The 17,229-nt window shown below is 47.0% G+C and overlaps 1 protein-coding gene across 16 annotated transcripts in view; it reads right to left on the bottom strand.

Moving 5' to 3' along the window:
• The window catches only part of TTLL5 (tubulin tyrosine ligase like 5), a 235,835-nt gene that overhangs the window by 192,128 nt on the left and 26,478 nt on the right, over positions 1 to 17,229 (bottom strand). For all 16 annotated transcript variants that reach the window (XR_005597950.1, XR_005597951.1, XR_005597952.1 and 13 more), the window contains 2 exons: positions 282 to 383; positions 8 to 99 (listed from right to left, as the gene is read on the bottom strand). Coding sequence is in view for 12 of the 16 variants with exons in the window: in XM_039536715.1 (XP_039392649.1) it covers positions 8 to 99; positions 282 to 383 (194 nt within the window). In the remaining 4 variants the exon portion in view is untranslated. The remainder of the gene's footprint in view (positions 1 to 7; positions 100 to 281; positions 384 to 17,229) is intronic.

Below are 17,229 nucleotides of genomic sequence, written 5' to 3' on the forward strand. Positions count from 1 at the left end.
TACTCACTCGTTGTGTCTCTCCCTTCTTGTTTCAGGTACCTCAGCATCGCACTCATACTCCACTTGTTCCCATAATCCTCCACTTCAGGGTCATCACAGCTAAAACAAACCAAGGAAGCAGGGCTCACATAATTGGCCTGTGCGTCAGGATCACCACTGTAACCTTTGAAAGCCATACTTAGATGCAGTCATACAAATTTGCTCCCCCATCCTGGTGTGAATTTGGTTAAGCCTCCAAGAGCCAAAGCCCATCCTCTCATCTCTTTGGCAATTCTAAGTACCTGACATAGTCTCCACTCTTCTTGTTGACACTGTAGTTGGTCAGATGCATGAACTGGTTTTTAATGTTCTTAGTTCCTTGGTCATATCTCACAGTCGCGAACCTAAGAACAAGGACAAAAAACTCAAGCTACACTTTCTGGGGAAGGCAAGCAGCTTACTAGATGGGATTTATTAGGCAGACAACTCAATCGCTGCAATTACAGATGTAAAAGACCTAAATTAGGTACAATCCAATGCAAACCACCAAAGAACATTTCCCAGAGCTGTGTCCAGTCTGGTTTCCAATGTTCCAAAGGAAGGGACTCCCAACCTTTCCTCCAAGAAATTATTTCACAGCCCAACACCATAGATCCCACTGTCAAGAAGCTTAAGTAATAGTCAGTTTAAATTGACCATAAGCAAATCTCATCCCATTCCTCCTAGTTACAGAGATACTGCTCCTAACCCTGTCCTTCCCATCCCTAGATTTATTATGGAGGTGTTGGCAGCAAGTCTATATTTAAGGTGTGCCCTTAAAGTAGGGATCCAATCTCTTATGCGTGAAAAATATAGTGTAACCTCCCAAAAGTGACAGCACTAATACTGAGCACAGAATTACTTTTCTATACGAGTTTACAACTAAGGCTTGGTCTACACTACCAACTTAGGTCATTAAAACTATGTTTCTCAGGGGTGTGGAATATCCATACCCCTAAGCAATGTAGTTATACCAACCTAACTCCAGTGTAGACAGCACTACGTTTATGGGAGAGCTTCTCCCATCAAGATAGCTACCGCCTCTCGGTGAGGTGGAGTACCTATGCCGATGGGCGAAGCTCTCCTGTTGGCATAGACAGTGTCTTCACTAAGTGCTACAGTGGTGGAGCTACACCACTGAAGCATTGTAAGCGTAGACAAGCCCTAAAATGATTTATTTAGGGCTTAAAATTAATTAAAATGGGCCATTTAAGAAATGTAGCACTCTGTCAGATTTTTTCCAGACCTTTAATATGAACAGACTCCCTAAACACAGTGAAACCTTGTCTGTTTTAGATCGGTTTGGGGGTTGTTCTTGTGAAGCTTGCAAGGCCTTACATGCAACTTGATAGCATATCTCAGTGTGGATGCAATATAATAAACTTTGAACACTCCATCTGATCAAGTTTAAAAGTATATTAGATCAACACTGTTTATTTATCAAACTTGTAGTCTCAAAAACATCTCAAGCTAATTTGATAGGACCTATTTTCCATAAATCCATTGATTTGGTATTAATTATATTACCCTCTAATTCTTTATTTAAAGGATCCCCATAGCTGCTGCTCCATTATCTTGTCCAGGATCAATATCAGACTGACAGGCCTATAATTAGCCAAGTCATTCTGTTAACCCTTTTGAAATATTGGCATAACATTAACTTTCTGTTTGTCTTCTGGAACTTCTCCAAGTCTTATTTAAAAATCAGCATTAATGCTCCAGTGAGCTCCTCAACCAACTCTTATAAAACTCTTGGATGCAAGTTATCTGGACATGCTTATTTAAAAAATGTCTAACTTTAGTAGCGGCTGCTTAACAGCCTCCTACGGGACTAGTGGAATAGAAAGAGTGTTATGACATGACTATATCTATTTTCCCCCAAATTCACAACAGAAATTTCTAGGGCATTCATCAGTCTCTAGAAGCTAGAAAGGTGACAAAGCAAAGAGACAATAACTCCAATAGCACAACACTCCTTCGTACCACACTGTTGCAGTGAGTTTAGTACTGACTTGGGAGGAAAAGCGTCCCCCCAAAATCACCAACACTATTTCATGCAGAACCATGAGTTTTCAAGAGAGGTCACTCATCCAACAGGAATCTGGGGTCAACTGTACTTGTGAAATGTGACAAAATCACAGCTTGAAGTAGCATGGCTGTAAAATCCCCTTCCCATACTTAGTGCTACCCACTGCTTGTATCAGAGACAGAGAAACACAAAGTCATATCGTTCCCAATAACTTACTCCCATTTCCAGGGCTTGTCGCTGTGCAGCCCTAACCCCCAATCCTGCAGATATCAGTCCAAAACCCCATCCTTCCAAGGAATCCTTTCCCTCCCCTTAGCATTTTTTTTTTTAAGAGGACCGTAAGTGAGTGAAGTTAATGGAACCCATTACCCAGATGTACAAGAGATTAGTTTCAACTAGCCTACCCCCGCCCCCAATAGAACTAGTACATCCCACCCTAAAATACAGTTAAGGGATGGGAAAGGTCCAGCTGAGGCAGACTATGTACATAGGTGCAGTTTGACTACTAGCAGCAAACACCGAAGCTTATGAAACAGACATGGCAGCCACCAAGCTTGAGGTGCTCCCTGACAGCTTCCCCCTCTCCCATACCAGCTTCCCTTTTCTCAGCATGAGAATAGCCAGGGACTACATACACTCCAACTCTGAATCCAAACTCTGTAAGTGAAGGGTGATGCTCAGACATTCCACAGCCTTGTCATGCCTGCTTGCAATCTCAGCCTGAATGTTACACATCTGGCTCAGCTGTGAGCAGAGATGTTGCCGCTCCCCATTCAGGTCACTAGAATCCCACCATAGAGCCCAACTTTAGCCTTATCTAACCAGGCCACATGTCTGCCTCCCCTCTGGCTGCATCCTCTATTGGATCCTAGTGGGGAAGCAGCAGCAGTAAGTGTGGTGGTGTGGCCAGCCAACCTGCCTGCTGCCAGGTATAGAAAGTGAGGAGCTTGTTAGTTCCCCAATCAGACCCCCAGAGAGACCCTCTAATCTCCAGCCAGCCCAGAGACCTGTAAGCCTTCAAACCCACGATTCACCGGAGATGCCCCAACCAGACCTTGCTCTCCCATCCAAGAAACCCTGCCAGACACCAAATCTGTGCTCTTGAAAAATACTTCATCTACCAGCACCCAAACAGACTTCATTTCCTCCCCAACCCCAGGACCCACCACCTATCCCAGACATCACAGCATACATCACCCCCTAGTCACTCCCAGAAGAGCACCCAGCCATCTTAGCACCTGTAGCTCAAGCACCCCCAGAATCCACCTGCATTTTCCAACTGCCTACACCAGCTCTCCCAGACATCCACCTATCTTCCTACCTGCCTTAGCCTCCTAGCTTTCAGGTTTTGTACAGCTCCAGGTCTTATGCCCCCACTGCTTAGGGAAGGGTATATTAACCATAAGGTGAAGTTTACAGTCCTATGTAAACTTGGCAACTATGGGGTAATTAATCAGGACACTAAAAGGAGTCCGGGAGAGATGGAGGAGAGGACAAAAAGCCTGTTAGACATGGGGGAAGCAGTATTGTTAATTCCTCTCTTACTGCATGGGTGCTACAGAAAAGCACAAGAGACAAGTGAGCAATGGTCTTTCCCTGACTGTATACAAAAGCTATCTAAAACAGGGGTTCTCAACCTTTTTATTTGAGCCCCCACCCCCCATTATGCTACAAAAACTCCACGGCCCAGTTGTGCCACAACTGTTTTTCTGCATATAAAAGCCAGGGCCAGCATTAGAGGGTAGCAAGCAGGGCAACTGCCCAGGGCCCCACACCACAGCTTTGCAGGGCCCCCTAAGTTGTTCAGGATTCAGCTTCAGCCCCAGGTCAGGGTGGCAGGGCTTGGAGCCCCAGGCTTCAGCACCCTGTGGTGGGGTTTTGGCTTTCTGCCCTGCACCCCAGCAAGTCTAATGCTGGCCCTTCTTGGAGCACCCCGTGAAACCTGCTTGCAGCCCCCCAGGAGGCCCTGAACCCCTGGTTGAGAACCAATGATCTAAACCAACTCTCTGAATCTAAGAATCCCTACTTCTAATTCTGGAATCTCCCTCTTTACCCTTCACAGCTGCTCTTGGCTCCACTGGACTGTCAAGGACTCCCTGCTTAGGGCACCAAGACTAAATGGAAAGCCACTTGCACCTTCCCTAGTCTTCGCTCTTTCAAGACTTGCTGTTTAAGGCAAATGTCTCAACTAGGGTTGCCAACTTCCTAACTGCACAAAACTGAACATCCTTGCCCCGGCACTTCCCCCACTCATTCAATTCCCCACTCCCTCTATCGCTTGCTCTCCCCAACCCTCACTCACTTTCACCAGGCTGGGGCAGGGGGTTGGGGTGCAGGAGGGGGATCAGGGCTTTAGATGGGGGCGAGGGGTTTGGGGATCGGGAGAGGGCTCAGGGCTGGGGTGTGGGGTGTGGGAGGGGTTGTGGAGTGCAGGCCCAGTCAGCAGCACAGCGGGGCTAAGGCAGGCTCCCTGGTTTTTTATTGCTCCTGGAAGTGGTCGGCATGTCCAACTCCTAGGTGCAGGAGCCAGAGGGCTCTGCGCGTTGCCTGTCCCCCACAGGCACCAGCCCTGAAGCTCCCATTGGCCATAGTTCCTGGCCAATGGGAGCTGCGGAGCTGGCGCTCGGTTGAAAACTGGACGCCTAGGAACCCTTGTCTCAATCAGTTGCCATGAGCTGCTGCTCAACTATAACAGACAGACATTAACATGATGCCCTGAGAAAGCTGCTCCATGGGCTAGAACTGGTGGAAAGGCGTTACAAATATTTCCACCCTTACACAGTACAAGGGCTGCAGCCCCAAAGTGCAGCTAGTAATCTTTCCCCTACAGAATGGGAGCACAACACTCGTCCTGGGTCTTGTCTCTGTTCCAGCTCCTGATCACACACCACAGTTCCCCTGCCTGTGATATCAATTATCTCCACAGCAGAACAAGTAGTGGAGCACTACACCAGGTAGGTGCAGCAGTAGAAGTTGAGCTGTTAACCCCATTAGCACATTGGTGCTGGTGACACTGTATGGTGGAGCTCCTATGCCCAAAGCCAGATGAATCTATTCAAATGTCTTTGCGCTAAAGAGCGATAGGAAAAGCCACAGTGCAAGAAATGCAAAATCTGGGGCAGAACTTCGAGACCCCAACAGGTGCAGGAAATAGGGTCTCTTGTGAAAAGATGCAGGAACAAGCTAACACATGGGTTTCAAACTCTCATCCTACCATTAAGACTATTTTTCACCTTTGCTGGGTTGTGGGTATAATAACATCTGCAGTGAAGAGAAGGTAACTTAAGACTAGTCCAGCTCCTTTTCTGACAATTCAACACAAGGAGTCTGCTGGAAAGGGAATAGGGTAATGCAATCTTAATCAGTTTCCTTCTGCAGCCCCTTCCATGCATAACGCATCTGCTGCTGCCCAAAAAGGTGGGGATAGGAGGAAGAGAGAAAGATGCAAAGAAAAAAAAAGCCACAGTAGAGTAAGCAAAAGGAGAGAAAACAAAGAGCAGAGTCCAATGGGTAGAGCAAGACAGTCTGATGGAGAGCCTTAAAGGAAAGGAGCTAAGTGCCAAAGGCGGAAGGAGACAAGAGAAGAAACCAAGGTCACACAGTTAGACTTAGTGGGACCCCTCAGTCTCCTTACCGCCTAATGGTGAAATGCTAAAGGAACAATCACTATAGCATACGCAGTTACTGTGTAAGAGCCATTTTCTGCTCTCATTCTTTGACAAAATTACTCCTGACCCTCAGAAGAGCTACTACTGTTGTCTGTGGGAGTATGCAGCTCTAACTGTGGAGTCCCAGCCCATGGATACCTATTAAGAACCAAACCCTATCATCACAATGCTTCTCTAATTCCCATGGGAGCCATATGGATATAGCCAAGGGCATCATCTGGCCCTGATTCAAGAACATTTGGCTTCCCTACCCAATCACCACAGACAGTATGGAACTAGGCCTCATCTCTTTATTTACATGATGGGGGAAACTCACTCACAATTGGGGAAGTTAGCTGCCCAAGGCCTGGTCTACACTATGATTTTAGGTCGAATTTAGCAGCATTACCTCGATTTAAGCCTGGACCCGTCCACACGACGAAGCCCCTTACTCTCACAGATACTGTGGAGCGCACAGCAAGCAGTAATAACAATGGGAATACTGGTTTCATTGAGATCTATCCGAGTCAGTAAACTGCGCCAGCGTGCTTTCAAATGTCCAAATGCACATTTTACCACCATTCTGCACTTGCTCAGCCTATAGTTGAACAGTTCCTGACTACTGTCCAGGCTGCTTGTGTATGGCTTCATGAGCCATGGCATTAAGGGGTAGGCTGGGTCCCCAAGAATAATTATAGGCATTTCAACATCCCCAATAATTATTTTCTGGTCTGGGAAGAAAGTCCCTTCCTGCAGCTTTTGAAACAGACCAGAGTTCCTGAAGATGTAAGCATCATGTACCTTTCCCAGCCATCCCACATTGATGTTGGTGAAACGTCCCTTGTGATCCACCAGTGTTTGCAGCAGCATTGAAAAGTACCCCTTGTGGTTTATGTACTCGCTGGCTTGGTGCTCCAGTGCCAAGATAGGGTTATGGGTTCTGTCTATCGCCCCACCACAGTTAAGGAATCCCATTTCAGCAAAGCCATCCACTATGACCTGCACATTTCCCAGAGGCACTACCCTTGACATCAGCAGCTCTTTGATTGCGTTGGCTACTTGGATCACAGCAGCCCCCACAGTAGTTTGCCTACTCCAAATTGATGCCTGACTGACCAGCAGCTGTCTGGTGTTACAAGCTTCCACAGGGCTATCGCCACTTCTCAACTGTGAGGGCTGCTCTCATCTTGGTATTCTGGCGGTCCAGGGCAAGGGAAAGCAAGTCAAAGTTCCATGAAAGTACCTTTACGCATGCAAAAAAGTTTCACAGCCGTTGGGAATCGTGCAGACCTGCAACACTATGCGGACCCACCAGTCTGCGCTTGTTTCCCAGGCCCAGAATCGGCGTTCCACAGCATGAACCTGCCCCATTAACACTATGATGTGCACATTGCTGGGGCCCGTACTTTGTGAGAAGTCTGTGTCCACGTCTATGCCTCACCACTCTCGCCAACGCACTGCCATCGCCTGGTTTTGCTTTAGCAGGTTCTGCTTTTGCATATACTCCAGGATAATGGGTGTGGTGTTTACAGTGCTCAAAATTGCCATGGTGATCTGAGCAGGCTCCATGATCCCAGTGCTATAGCATCTGGGCTGAAAAAAGGCGCGAAACGATTGTCTGCTCTGATGGAGGGAGGGGCAACTGACAACATGGCTTACAGGGAATTAAAATCCACAAAGGGGGTGGTTTTGCATCAAGGAGAAACACAAACAACTGTCACGCAGAATGGCCCCCTCAAGGATTGAACTCAAAACCCTGGGTTTAGCAGGCCGTTGATTTCACGGAGGGAGAGAGGGAGGGAGGAAGAAAATAAATACAAAACAAATTGGGTCTATTTCTTGTTTTGATTCACTCCATCTATCTTTCACATCTTTAGCTGGCAGCAGACGGTGCAGTTCGACTGCTAGCCATCATCTCCTGGCTGCTTGCCAGAAGATGGTGCAGTAGGACTGCTAGCCATTGTCATCTCCTGGGTGCTCGGCAGAAGATGGGAATGACCTGGCTGAGTCACTCCCATATCTGCCCAGGTGCCCCTGACTGACCTCACCGAGGTCGGCTAAAAGAGCACCCAGAAGTACGACGATGACTGCTACCAGTCGTAACGCACCATCTGCTGCCAAAAGGCAATGAGCTGCTGCTGTGTAGCAATGTAGTCCCACGTCTGCCAGCACCCAGGAGACTTACAGTGAGGGTCAGCTGTGCGGGCTCCATGCTTGCCGTGGTATGGCATCTGCACAGGTAACCCAGGAAAAAAGGCACGAAATGATTGTCTGCTGTTGCTTTCACCGGAAAGGGGGGGGGGCTGACAACATGTACCCAGAATCACCCGCGACACTGTTTTTGCCCCATCAGGCATTGGGATCTCAACCCAGAATTCCAATGGATGGCGGAGACTGCAGGAACTGTGGGATAGCTACCCACAGTGCAACGCTCCAGAGGTTGACGCTAGCCTCAGTACTGTGGACGCAGTCCGCCGACTTAATGCACTTAGAGGATTTTTTTGTGGGGACACACAATCGACTGTATAAAAACAATTTCTGAAAAACCAACTTCTATAAATTCGACCTAATTTCATAGTGTAGACATACCTCAGGACAGACACAGCAAATGGCTAAACAGGCAGTAGAATCCAAGCCACTCAACTCAGCATACTATGCTTTACCACAAGACCATTCTTCCTCTCTATAAGCTCAAAACCCTAGTCTAATACAAGAGAAGTGATGAGCCAGTGGTGATAATCCTAGCTTGACCCCTAGGTGGATGTGCTTGTCCATAGCCACTGTGTTGGATGGAGGTGCCTGTGAAAAGGATCATGAGAATGATCCCCAGCCCTCCATTGCAGGAATTCATTATGCTCCCCAAACAGCCAGGGCCTGCTAGGCAGGGGTTACTAGGAGTGGGGGGGGACTGGGCTGCTGCAGCAAGCTCTGGCCACAGCACATCCTGTGAGGTAATGTGAATTCCTTGGCTTGCAGGGAGCACCTGAATTCTTTGGAAACCACAGGAATCCAGCAGAGAAAAGGTAAATATCCCAGCGGAGCCAGTGCTAATTAGCAAGCAGGGCTACTGAAGGAGGGGGCACTGCAGACTCTGGAGTTCAGTGAGCTCAGATGGCAGGAAGGCAGCCCACTGTCCAACATTATGAGGCTCAGCTGCCAGCTCAGGCATTACTGGAACTCTCGTGTCATTCTAAAGTACACATTCACCTCCCCCTCAGCTACTGCTCCTTCGGCCCTTCACAAGCACATTTGGTTTTCAGCTCAATTTGTTGCTTTACAAAAAAAATTCTCCGTCTCAGTGAAAGTCAGACTACAAAGTTCCTGCTGGGCTGGAACCCTTCCAGTGATTCAGGACCAGAAATGGAGCTGACTAAAAACAGAAAATTCAGGTAGTAAAGACCAAGTTTAAAACAAAAACTGAAGACATTTTTCTAGAACACCAAAAACAGCCATTGTGCATCAACACCCCCTGATGGTCACAGCAGCAAGGCACACATTTCCCAAAGCCACTATGCAGGATGGGGCATACACACAAAGGGGAAGTCCCTGAAAAAGATTCAGGCTCATTTCCATTTCATAATAAGCTAAACAGAGGGAAAAACTGGGAGTGACAGAATGAAACTTCCCTACTTTGCAGGCTATGGGCAGTAGAAACCATTCAAACCTTAACTGTGACCCCCTCCCTTTTGCATTCCAAGCACAAGGCTCTCCGAGTGAAGGGGGATCAGAAACAGAAAACAAAACACAAAATTAAGACAACCAGCCAATTTCACAGCAGGTCAGAGGAGACATCTACCTGCTAGTACCATGAGATACAAGGAGGCATTCAAAATCAGTTTGCCCCCATGGGTTATCTTTTTGGTTTTATCTAGACTAAGATTGAAAGGTAGGTGTGTATTTGAACAAGTTAGCTAACATAATTCAGAAATTTGCAGCAGACCTAGGCTCCCCCTAAGCTTTAACGATCCAAGATTGGAAGTTTTTCTAGAAGACATGCTCTAACTCAGAGGTGGGCAAAGTATGGCTTGCAGGCCACATCTGGCCCGCAGGACCATCCCCTGCCTGGCCCCATAGCTCCCGGCCAGGGAGGCTTACCCCTGGCCCCTCCCCTGCTGTTCCCCCTCCCCTGCAGCCTCACCTAGCTGCGCCACCAGGCAGCTCAGCACTGGTGCACCCCCCACCGGGGGGGGGGGCAGGTGAGAGCAGGGAGTGAGGCTCACCCGCAGCCTTAGGGGAGCAGGTGGGCGGTGCGGGTGGCAGGAGCGCTGCAAACGCGGGCGGAGGATTCAGGAGGAGCACTAGCTGTCCACACAGCCAGCCAGAGAAAAGCAGCGCCTTAAAGGGGAAACCACCGCTTCTCTCCGGCTGCACGGCTGCCCCTGCTCCTCCTGTGTCCTCTGCCCATGTTCACAAGGCCACATTCCGAAAGGGACTGGGGGGAGCCCTGGGGGTGGTTGGATGGGGGTAGGGTCCCAGGGGAGTGGTCAGGAGACAAGGAGCAGGGGGGATTGGATGGGTCAGGGGTTCTGAGGGGGGCAGTCAGGGGAGCAGGAAGTGGGAGGCTGCAGAGGGCAGGCTGTCTGGGGAGGCACACCCTTCACTACCTGGCCCTCCATACCATTTCGCAACCCCAGTGCGGCCCTCAGGCCAAAAAGTTTGCCCACCCCTGCTCTAACTCATCCAGAAGTCATGAGCTTGATGCAGAAATTACTGGGTGAAATTCTATGCCAGTGTTAAGTGGAAGATCAGACTAGATCATAATGATCCCTTCTGGTCTTGCATCTTAATCCTGATCAGTTTAGCACATATTAAAAGCAATGTGCTTTGACTACATTAGGTTTTTAAAAAGTATTAGCTAATATGTTCTAATGATACACCTTTAAATCAAATCTGGACAAGACCCTAAGGGACAGCACGGCATACCCGTCTGTCTCACACTAGAGAAGCGCTGTTCTTGTTTCAGGCACTGACAGAGAACTGAAAGATCATCACCAATTCAAAAAGAATGGACACAGGACTCAAATAGTGGACTACTATGGATTAGGAACATTGACAGAGTTGGGAACTGGCCAAGACCAGAATAGCAGGGAGTACTACAGGGCAAGATAAGATGCAGTGACAGAGCTGTTTGATGCTGTTAGTCCTGGTGCTGCTCTGAAAGTTGGACTCTCAGCTTCAATGGCCTAAGGTTACACCCCACAAAAAACTTCCTCTGAGGAAAGAGCAAACCACAATAGAGCCTGCTCTTGTGTTGGGCACCTCAGCTCAGGGCACCCTGAATTCCACCCAACACTCACTTCTCAAAGCAAGAAAACAGGACTTTCACAGTGCAAATGGAACAGCTGCATTCAGAACTTCTGAGAAGGTTCAAAAGCCTGAATAACCCAAAAGGCTTCATCATTGGATCTCTGCTTCCTCACTCCTGCCTGAGGGAGCTTTCCTATGCTCCACCTCCTGCCATTCTGCATAGATGGGAACACACAGCAATGCAGCATCAGAACCTAAACCTATTTCTTCTGTTCCAGAGCCTCACTTCCAAACATAGATCACCTCATGTCAAGTCAGGGTGTACCCTGGAAGCCAGAAACAGGGAGGCTTCTACTCAGGCAAATAGGCATCAGCATGCATGCTATTTAGTCCCTCCTCACGTCAAGAAAAATCATCATGTCCTATGGTCTATGGGGCCTCCACATGTTCTAGTATCAGTACCTCTTCTCTGCCAAGAGGCATCAGCTCTACCCCCTCTGGGGCTCCCTGAGGCATGGCATGAGCTGCATACTAGCTTTCAGTGGGATCCAGCAGAAGCTGGCAAGGAGCAAATACAGGTAAATAAATTTAAAAAAAGTCATGGTTTTGGAGACTAGCCAGGTTTTGGGAATACAAGTGCAGAATACAGGTGCAATGTCATTGCTCCGATCAGCAAGAGAGGCCCCTAAACCTGGCCTCCACATGCACAAAGCCCTCAACCCCACTACATCTATGCCATGTCCACTGTGCCACACTATGCTTTCACCACATATCACCCCCCAGACCTCCCAGGAGCCCTGCCACACCTTGGTTCCATTCCTAAACACTGCAGCTTCTACAATGGGGAAGGAAAACCAGCCTCCATTCACAGCCACAAGCGTTGAACCCTTCTCCTTCACAGTCTGAGGTTGTCCCAGCCTTAGCCAAAGCACCAATAGTCCATAAGCCCTTAAATGGGTCTCTCTAGGCATTTATACCACACCAGAGAGACAAACAAGAACCTGGAGCTCCAGGATCTTCTGTGTCCAGGCACACAAATCCAGGGCAAGGGGAAAAACATCACAAGACATTGAAAACAAAGGTTGCTAGTGCCACCTGGAGGTTACACAGGAGGAAACATCTAATCCAGGGGTCGGCAACCTTTCAGAAGTGGTGTGCCCAGTCTTCATTTATTCACTCTAATTTAGGGGGTGGGGGGAGGATAGCTCAGTGGTTTGAGCATTGGCTTGCTAAACCCAGGGTTGTGAGCTCAATCTTGAGGAGGCCACTTAAGGATCGGGGGCAAAAAAGTCAGTACTCAGTCCTGCTAGTGAAGGCAGGGGGCTGGACTTCATCTTTCAGGGTCCCTTCCAGTTCTATGAGATAGGTATATCTCCATATATTAAGGTTTCACATGCCAGTAATACATTTTAAATGTTTTTAGAAGATCTTTCTACAAGTCTATAATATGCAAACTATTGTTGTATGTAAAGTAAATAAGCTTTAAAATGTTTAAGAAGCTTCATTTAAAATTAAATTAAAATGCAGAGCCCCGCAGACCGGTGACCAGGACCCAGGCAGTGTGAGTGCCACTGAAAATCAGCTCACATGCCCTAGGTTGCCTACCCCGATCTAATCTCTCACATTCTTCAACCCTTAACCCCCATTATATGACTTACACTGTTTCTGCTCCATCCAATTGCTAGATATACCCTGGGGGATTGCCATCACCTGCTCCACCTACTCACCAGCCCTGCAGATTTGTGCAGGGGGGGGGAGGGGGGGAGGCTGAAGATTCATTGAGGAAGCTGATAGGATTATGCTTATTCTTATTCTGTCATTTAAAAGTAAGGAAATAGGAAATAATTGGAGATATACCAATCTCCTAGAACTAGAAGGGACCTTGAAAGGTCATTGAGTCCAGCCCCCTGCCTTCACTAGCAGAACCAATTTTTGCCCCAGATCCCTAAGTGGCCTTCTCAAGGATTGAACTCACAACCCTGGGTTTAGTAGGCCAATGCTCAAATCACTAAGCTATCCCTCCTCCTCCCAAGTACTCCACATAAGCCCCACTGTGAGCTATCAACTGTGGGGCAGCAGCACAGCTATGGGTCACTCTACCAGGGTCAGGCTAATTCCCCTGACCTCAGGTGACACTCCCCAGGATGTGCTTCCGATTTTACCTTTGGCACCAATTCTGTAATAATGCATCAGGTATCCTGTAGCTGATGGAACCATATGTCTACAAGAAACCTGGCCTTTGAGAGTAGCATGCAGACCCTCCACAATGCCTCACACCAGACAGACTGGCCTCCACTTACATTAGCCCCTTCTATAAAAGAATACAAGGTGTGGCTGTGGGGGCAGAGAAAGTACAGTAGCTACTGTAGGGTAAGCAAGTTTAAGATGTACTGTCTGCACAGATTCCACTCCTGGTGCCCATGCACTACCTGTGCTCAAGTCAGATTCTTTTTGGCCAGCGGTGTCCATCTTGTGGTCATGCCTGTGCCCTTGCAACCTCCCCATCTGAGGGCACAAATGGCTGAATGGACTCAACTGCCTCAATTCTTCACCAATACAAAAACGCACAGCGACAGAACTCCCCATTAGCAGATGAGGGCGAATTGAGAAATCTGTATGGACAACACATCTCAAAGAACCACAGTTGCTGTGGGATAAGTAGCCATTCTTTGAGCAATTGCTAACAGATTCCACTCATGGTGACTAACAAGCAGCTGTCTATTTGCTTAGAGGTGGGTAGGAGTTCTGTTTGAATAGTGACTGCAGGACAATCCTACCAAAATTGGCATTCAGTCTTGAGACCCATACTAGATGAGGTATGGGAATATTACTCAAACAAGCAATTTAAGCTGACTGAGCCCTAGTGGAAAGAGCTCTGATATGGCCTAGCTAACTCACAGCAAGTTCTTACACTGCGAGACCCACTTGGATAACCTCTGAGTAGATGAAGGTCACCCTTTGATTTTGTCAGCAAATGCAACAAGTAGCGTGTATGTGTTGCCAAATGTCTTAGTTCTATCCAAATAGAAAGACAATGCCCTCACTACATCTAGTGTGCAAAGCTTTGTTTTACTCAGGGTTAGAGTAAAGCTTAAGGAAGAATAAAGAGGTGAATGGACTGATTTACACAGAACTCAGACAACACTGGGCAGAAACAGAGTAAGGTCTAAGGAGAACCCTGCCTTGCGAAATACTGACATACAAGCCTCAATCTCCCCATCCCCTCCTAGCTGAGGTAATGTCAATGAAAACCATTTTCCTAGCAGCCATCTGTTAAAAGCTTGCTAAAGACTCAGAGGCGACACATAAACCCTGCCAGTGCCATATTAAGGTCCCATGGAGGACAGGGCTCTCAAACTGTGGGAAAAACATGCATGAGAACCTTCAGTAACAGTCACTGGAGACTGGGGAAAACAGTGTGGCCACAGATAGGAGAGCAATTTGCAGATACTGCTGTCAGAGGGACTCTTATGGAGCTGATGGAAAGTCCAGATAGCAATTCTGGACTAACTGCTAGCCCTGAAGCAAAGACTAGTGCCATCAGGGAGAAAGATGGTGTTGAGAAGCTCATATAGAAAAATATACAGCTAAGTGAAAGAGGTTATGTCTGGTCAAAGATTTCCTGCTCTCAGCAGAACATTCTGAACCTGAGCAGAGCAGCTTCTCTCAGCAGGATTCCTTCATCCAATATCGAGGAGGCAGGTGTACGGATACTGGATATGGGTGCAGAATCCAACCATTGCTCTGGAAGACTATGGATGGTAAATAGGTTCTATGGTTGTGTTGACAGATTCACCAGATCCGAGTACGAGAATTGTTTTTGGCCATGCTGGAGTTAGGAATGCAAGCAGCATCCTGCCTCAGTTTCTTCAAGATCCTTAGTATCATTGGAATTGGTGGAAAGGCACACAGTAGCCTGCTGTCCACAAGATGAGGAAGGCATCTGTGGACTGTCTCCCTCCCGTCCAACACAATTTGACATTTGTTTGCAACAAGCCACAATAGATATACTTCTAGGACACCTCATTTGCAAAAGATGTGATGCAGAACTGAGTCTTTGAAAGACCAACTGTGTTTTTTTGGAAAGGACCCTGCTGAGCTGGTCTACCAGGGTGTTCTGAAGACCCAGACAGTGCAGAACTACCAATAAGATCCGACACAGAATGCATCACTCCCCATAGTAATATGGCTTCTTGAAAGAGTAGGGGATAATCTTGCTATCCCCTTACCCACCTAATACAAGGCAGCGGTTTTCAAGCTGGGGTATGTGTACCCCAGGGGGTACACAGGGATCTTCTGAGGGTACATCAACTCATCTAGATATTGGCCTCATTTTACAAAATGCTATATAGAAAGCATTAGCGAAGTCAGTACAAACTAAAATTGCATACGAGACAATGACTTGTTTATACTGCTCTATATAGTATACACAGATGTAAGTACAATATTTATATTCCAATTGATTTTATAATTATATGGTAAAAATGAGTAAGCAGTTTTTCAGTAATAGTGTGCTGTGACACTTTTGTATTTTTATGTCTTATTTGGTAAGCAAGTAGTTTAAGTGAGGTGAAATGTGGGGGTATGCAAGACAAATGAGACTTCTGAAAGGAGTACAGTAGTCTCAAAAGGTTGAGAGACACGGATATAGGGCATTGCTGTGGTGTTGAATCAGCAATTCAAGTGCTGACAGACATTAAAAAGGGATAGAAAAAGCTGCATGCCAGGGAGATTGCCCTGACCTCTAAACTGTTTGCGTGCAGACTTGCTTCCTGAGACCACAGTCCTTGACTTTTCAATAGCTCAAGAGGAGCCCTTCCTGAATTGTAGGAAGAGAGAGATTATGGAACTCCACTGCATATCTAAAGTGGTTCTGTTCATCAATTTGATAATTCTTGTGGGACCACGACAATCATGTCCATGCAGCGTCTGCTGGAGAGTTACTGATCTCAGTCATTTCCTGCCTAGATCAATGCTCTCAGGGTTCCCTCCCCACTTTGAACTCTGGGCTATAGATGTGGGGACCCACATGAAAGACCCCCCCCCCAAGCTTATTTCTACCAGCTTAGGTTAAAAACTTCCAAGGCACAAATCCTTCCTTGTCCTTGGATGAGCACTGCTGCCACCACCAAGTGAGTTAGACAAAGATTCAGGAAAAGAACCACTTGGAGTTCCTGTTTCCCTGAAATATCCCCTTCACCCCCTTTCCAGGGAAGGCTTGAGAGAGACCAAGATAAGCACAGACCAGACCTTTAAAAAACAGGGCTTTATAATAAAGAAAAGTAAAAGAAGCACCTCTGTAAAATCAGGATGGAAGGTAATTTACAGGGCAATCAGATTCAAAAACAGAGGATTTCCCCTCAAGGCAAAACTTTAAAGTTACAAAAACAGGGATAAACCTCCCTCTTAGCACAGGGAAAATTCACAAGCTAAAACAAAAAGATAATCTAACGCATTTCCTTACTATTTCTGTAATATTAGATGCTTAGTTCAGATATGGCTTAGGGAGATGTATTTTCCCTGCCCTGGCTCTTGACCCGGAGAGAACAAAGGAACCCAAAACAAAAACCTTCTCCCACAGATTTGAAAGTATCTTCTCCCCTTATTGGTCCTTTTGGTCAGGTGCCAACCAGGTTATTTGAGCTTCTTAACCCTTTACAGGTAAAGGGGGGATTAACCCTTTACATGGTAAGGAGGGATTTTATGCTACCCTTAGCTGTATGTTTATGACAGATGCTATAGTCTCGCATACTGTGAGATTATGAGTGTAAATGGCTATGTGCCCTAGAAGCCTTCAACATCCTCATTTGTGGTGTTGTGGGGGCTAAATCTGATTGAGTGGTCCAATATTGTATGAAATCTTTGCTATGGAAAGTAAGCCCTCACTAATTTGGAGTCTAACATTGCTCATGTGAAGTTTATGATCTGAGTTGGAATCTGAGGATTTCACTGTTAATTTTGAAACCTGGAGAGATGGAGAATTTCAGGATTGTCTTTGCTAAGTCACCTGTGGTGGTGATCTTCCTTGAATTCGCCAATTGTCCAGGTAAAAGTGTACCTGGATTCTTGTCTCGTCTCCTTAGATGAACTGCCACTAATGCCAGGCATTTAGTAAAAACCCTTAGAGCTGTGGAGAGGCCAAAGGTCAGAACTCTGTATTGGTAGTGGGAAGTTCCTATCAGGAATCGAAGGGTTTTTTGTGAACCAGATTTACGGAGATATGAAAATAGGCATGCTGCAGGTTGAGAGCCATGAACTAGTCCATAAAATCTAAATTCCTTTCATTAG

The sequence above is a fragment of the Mauremys reevesii genome, linkage group 4, assembly GCF_016161935.1.
Source record: "Mauremys reevesii isolate NIE-2019 linkage group 4, ASM1616193v1, whole genome shotgun sequence".
In the NCBI taxonomy this organism is placed as follows: domain Eukaryota; kingdom Metazoa; phylum Chordata; order Testudines; family Geoemydidae; genus Mauremys; species Mauremys reevesii.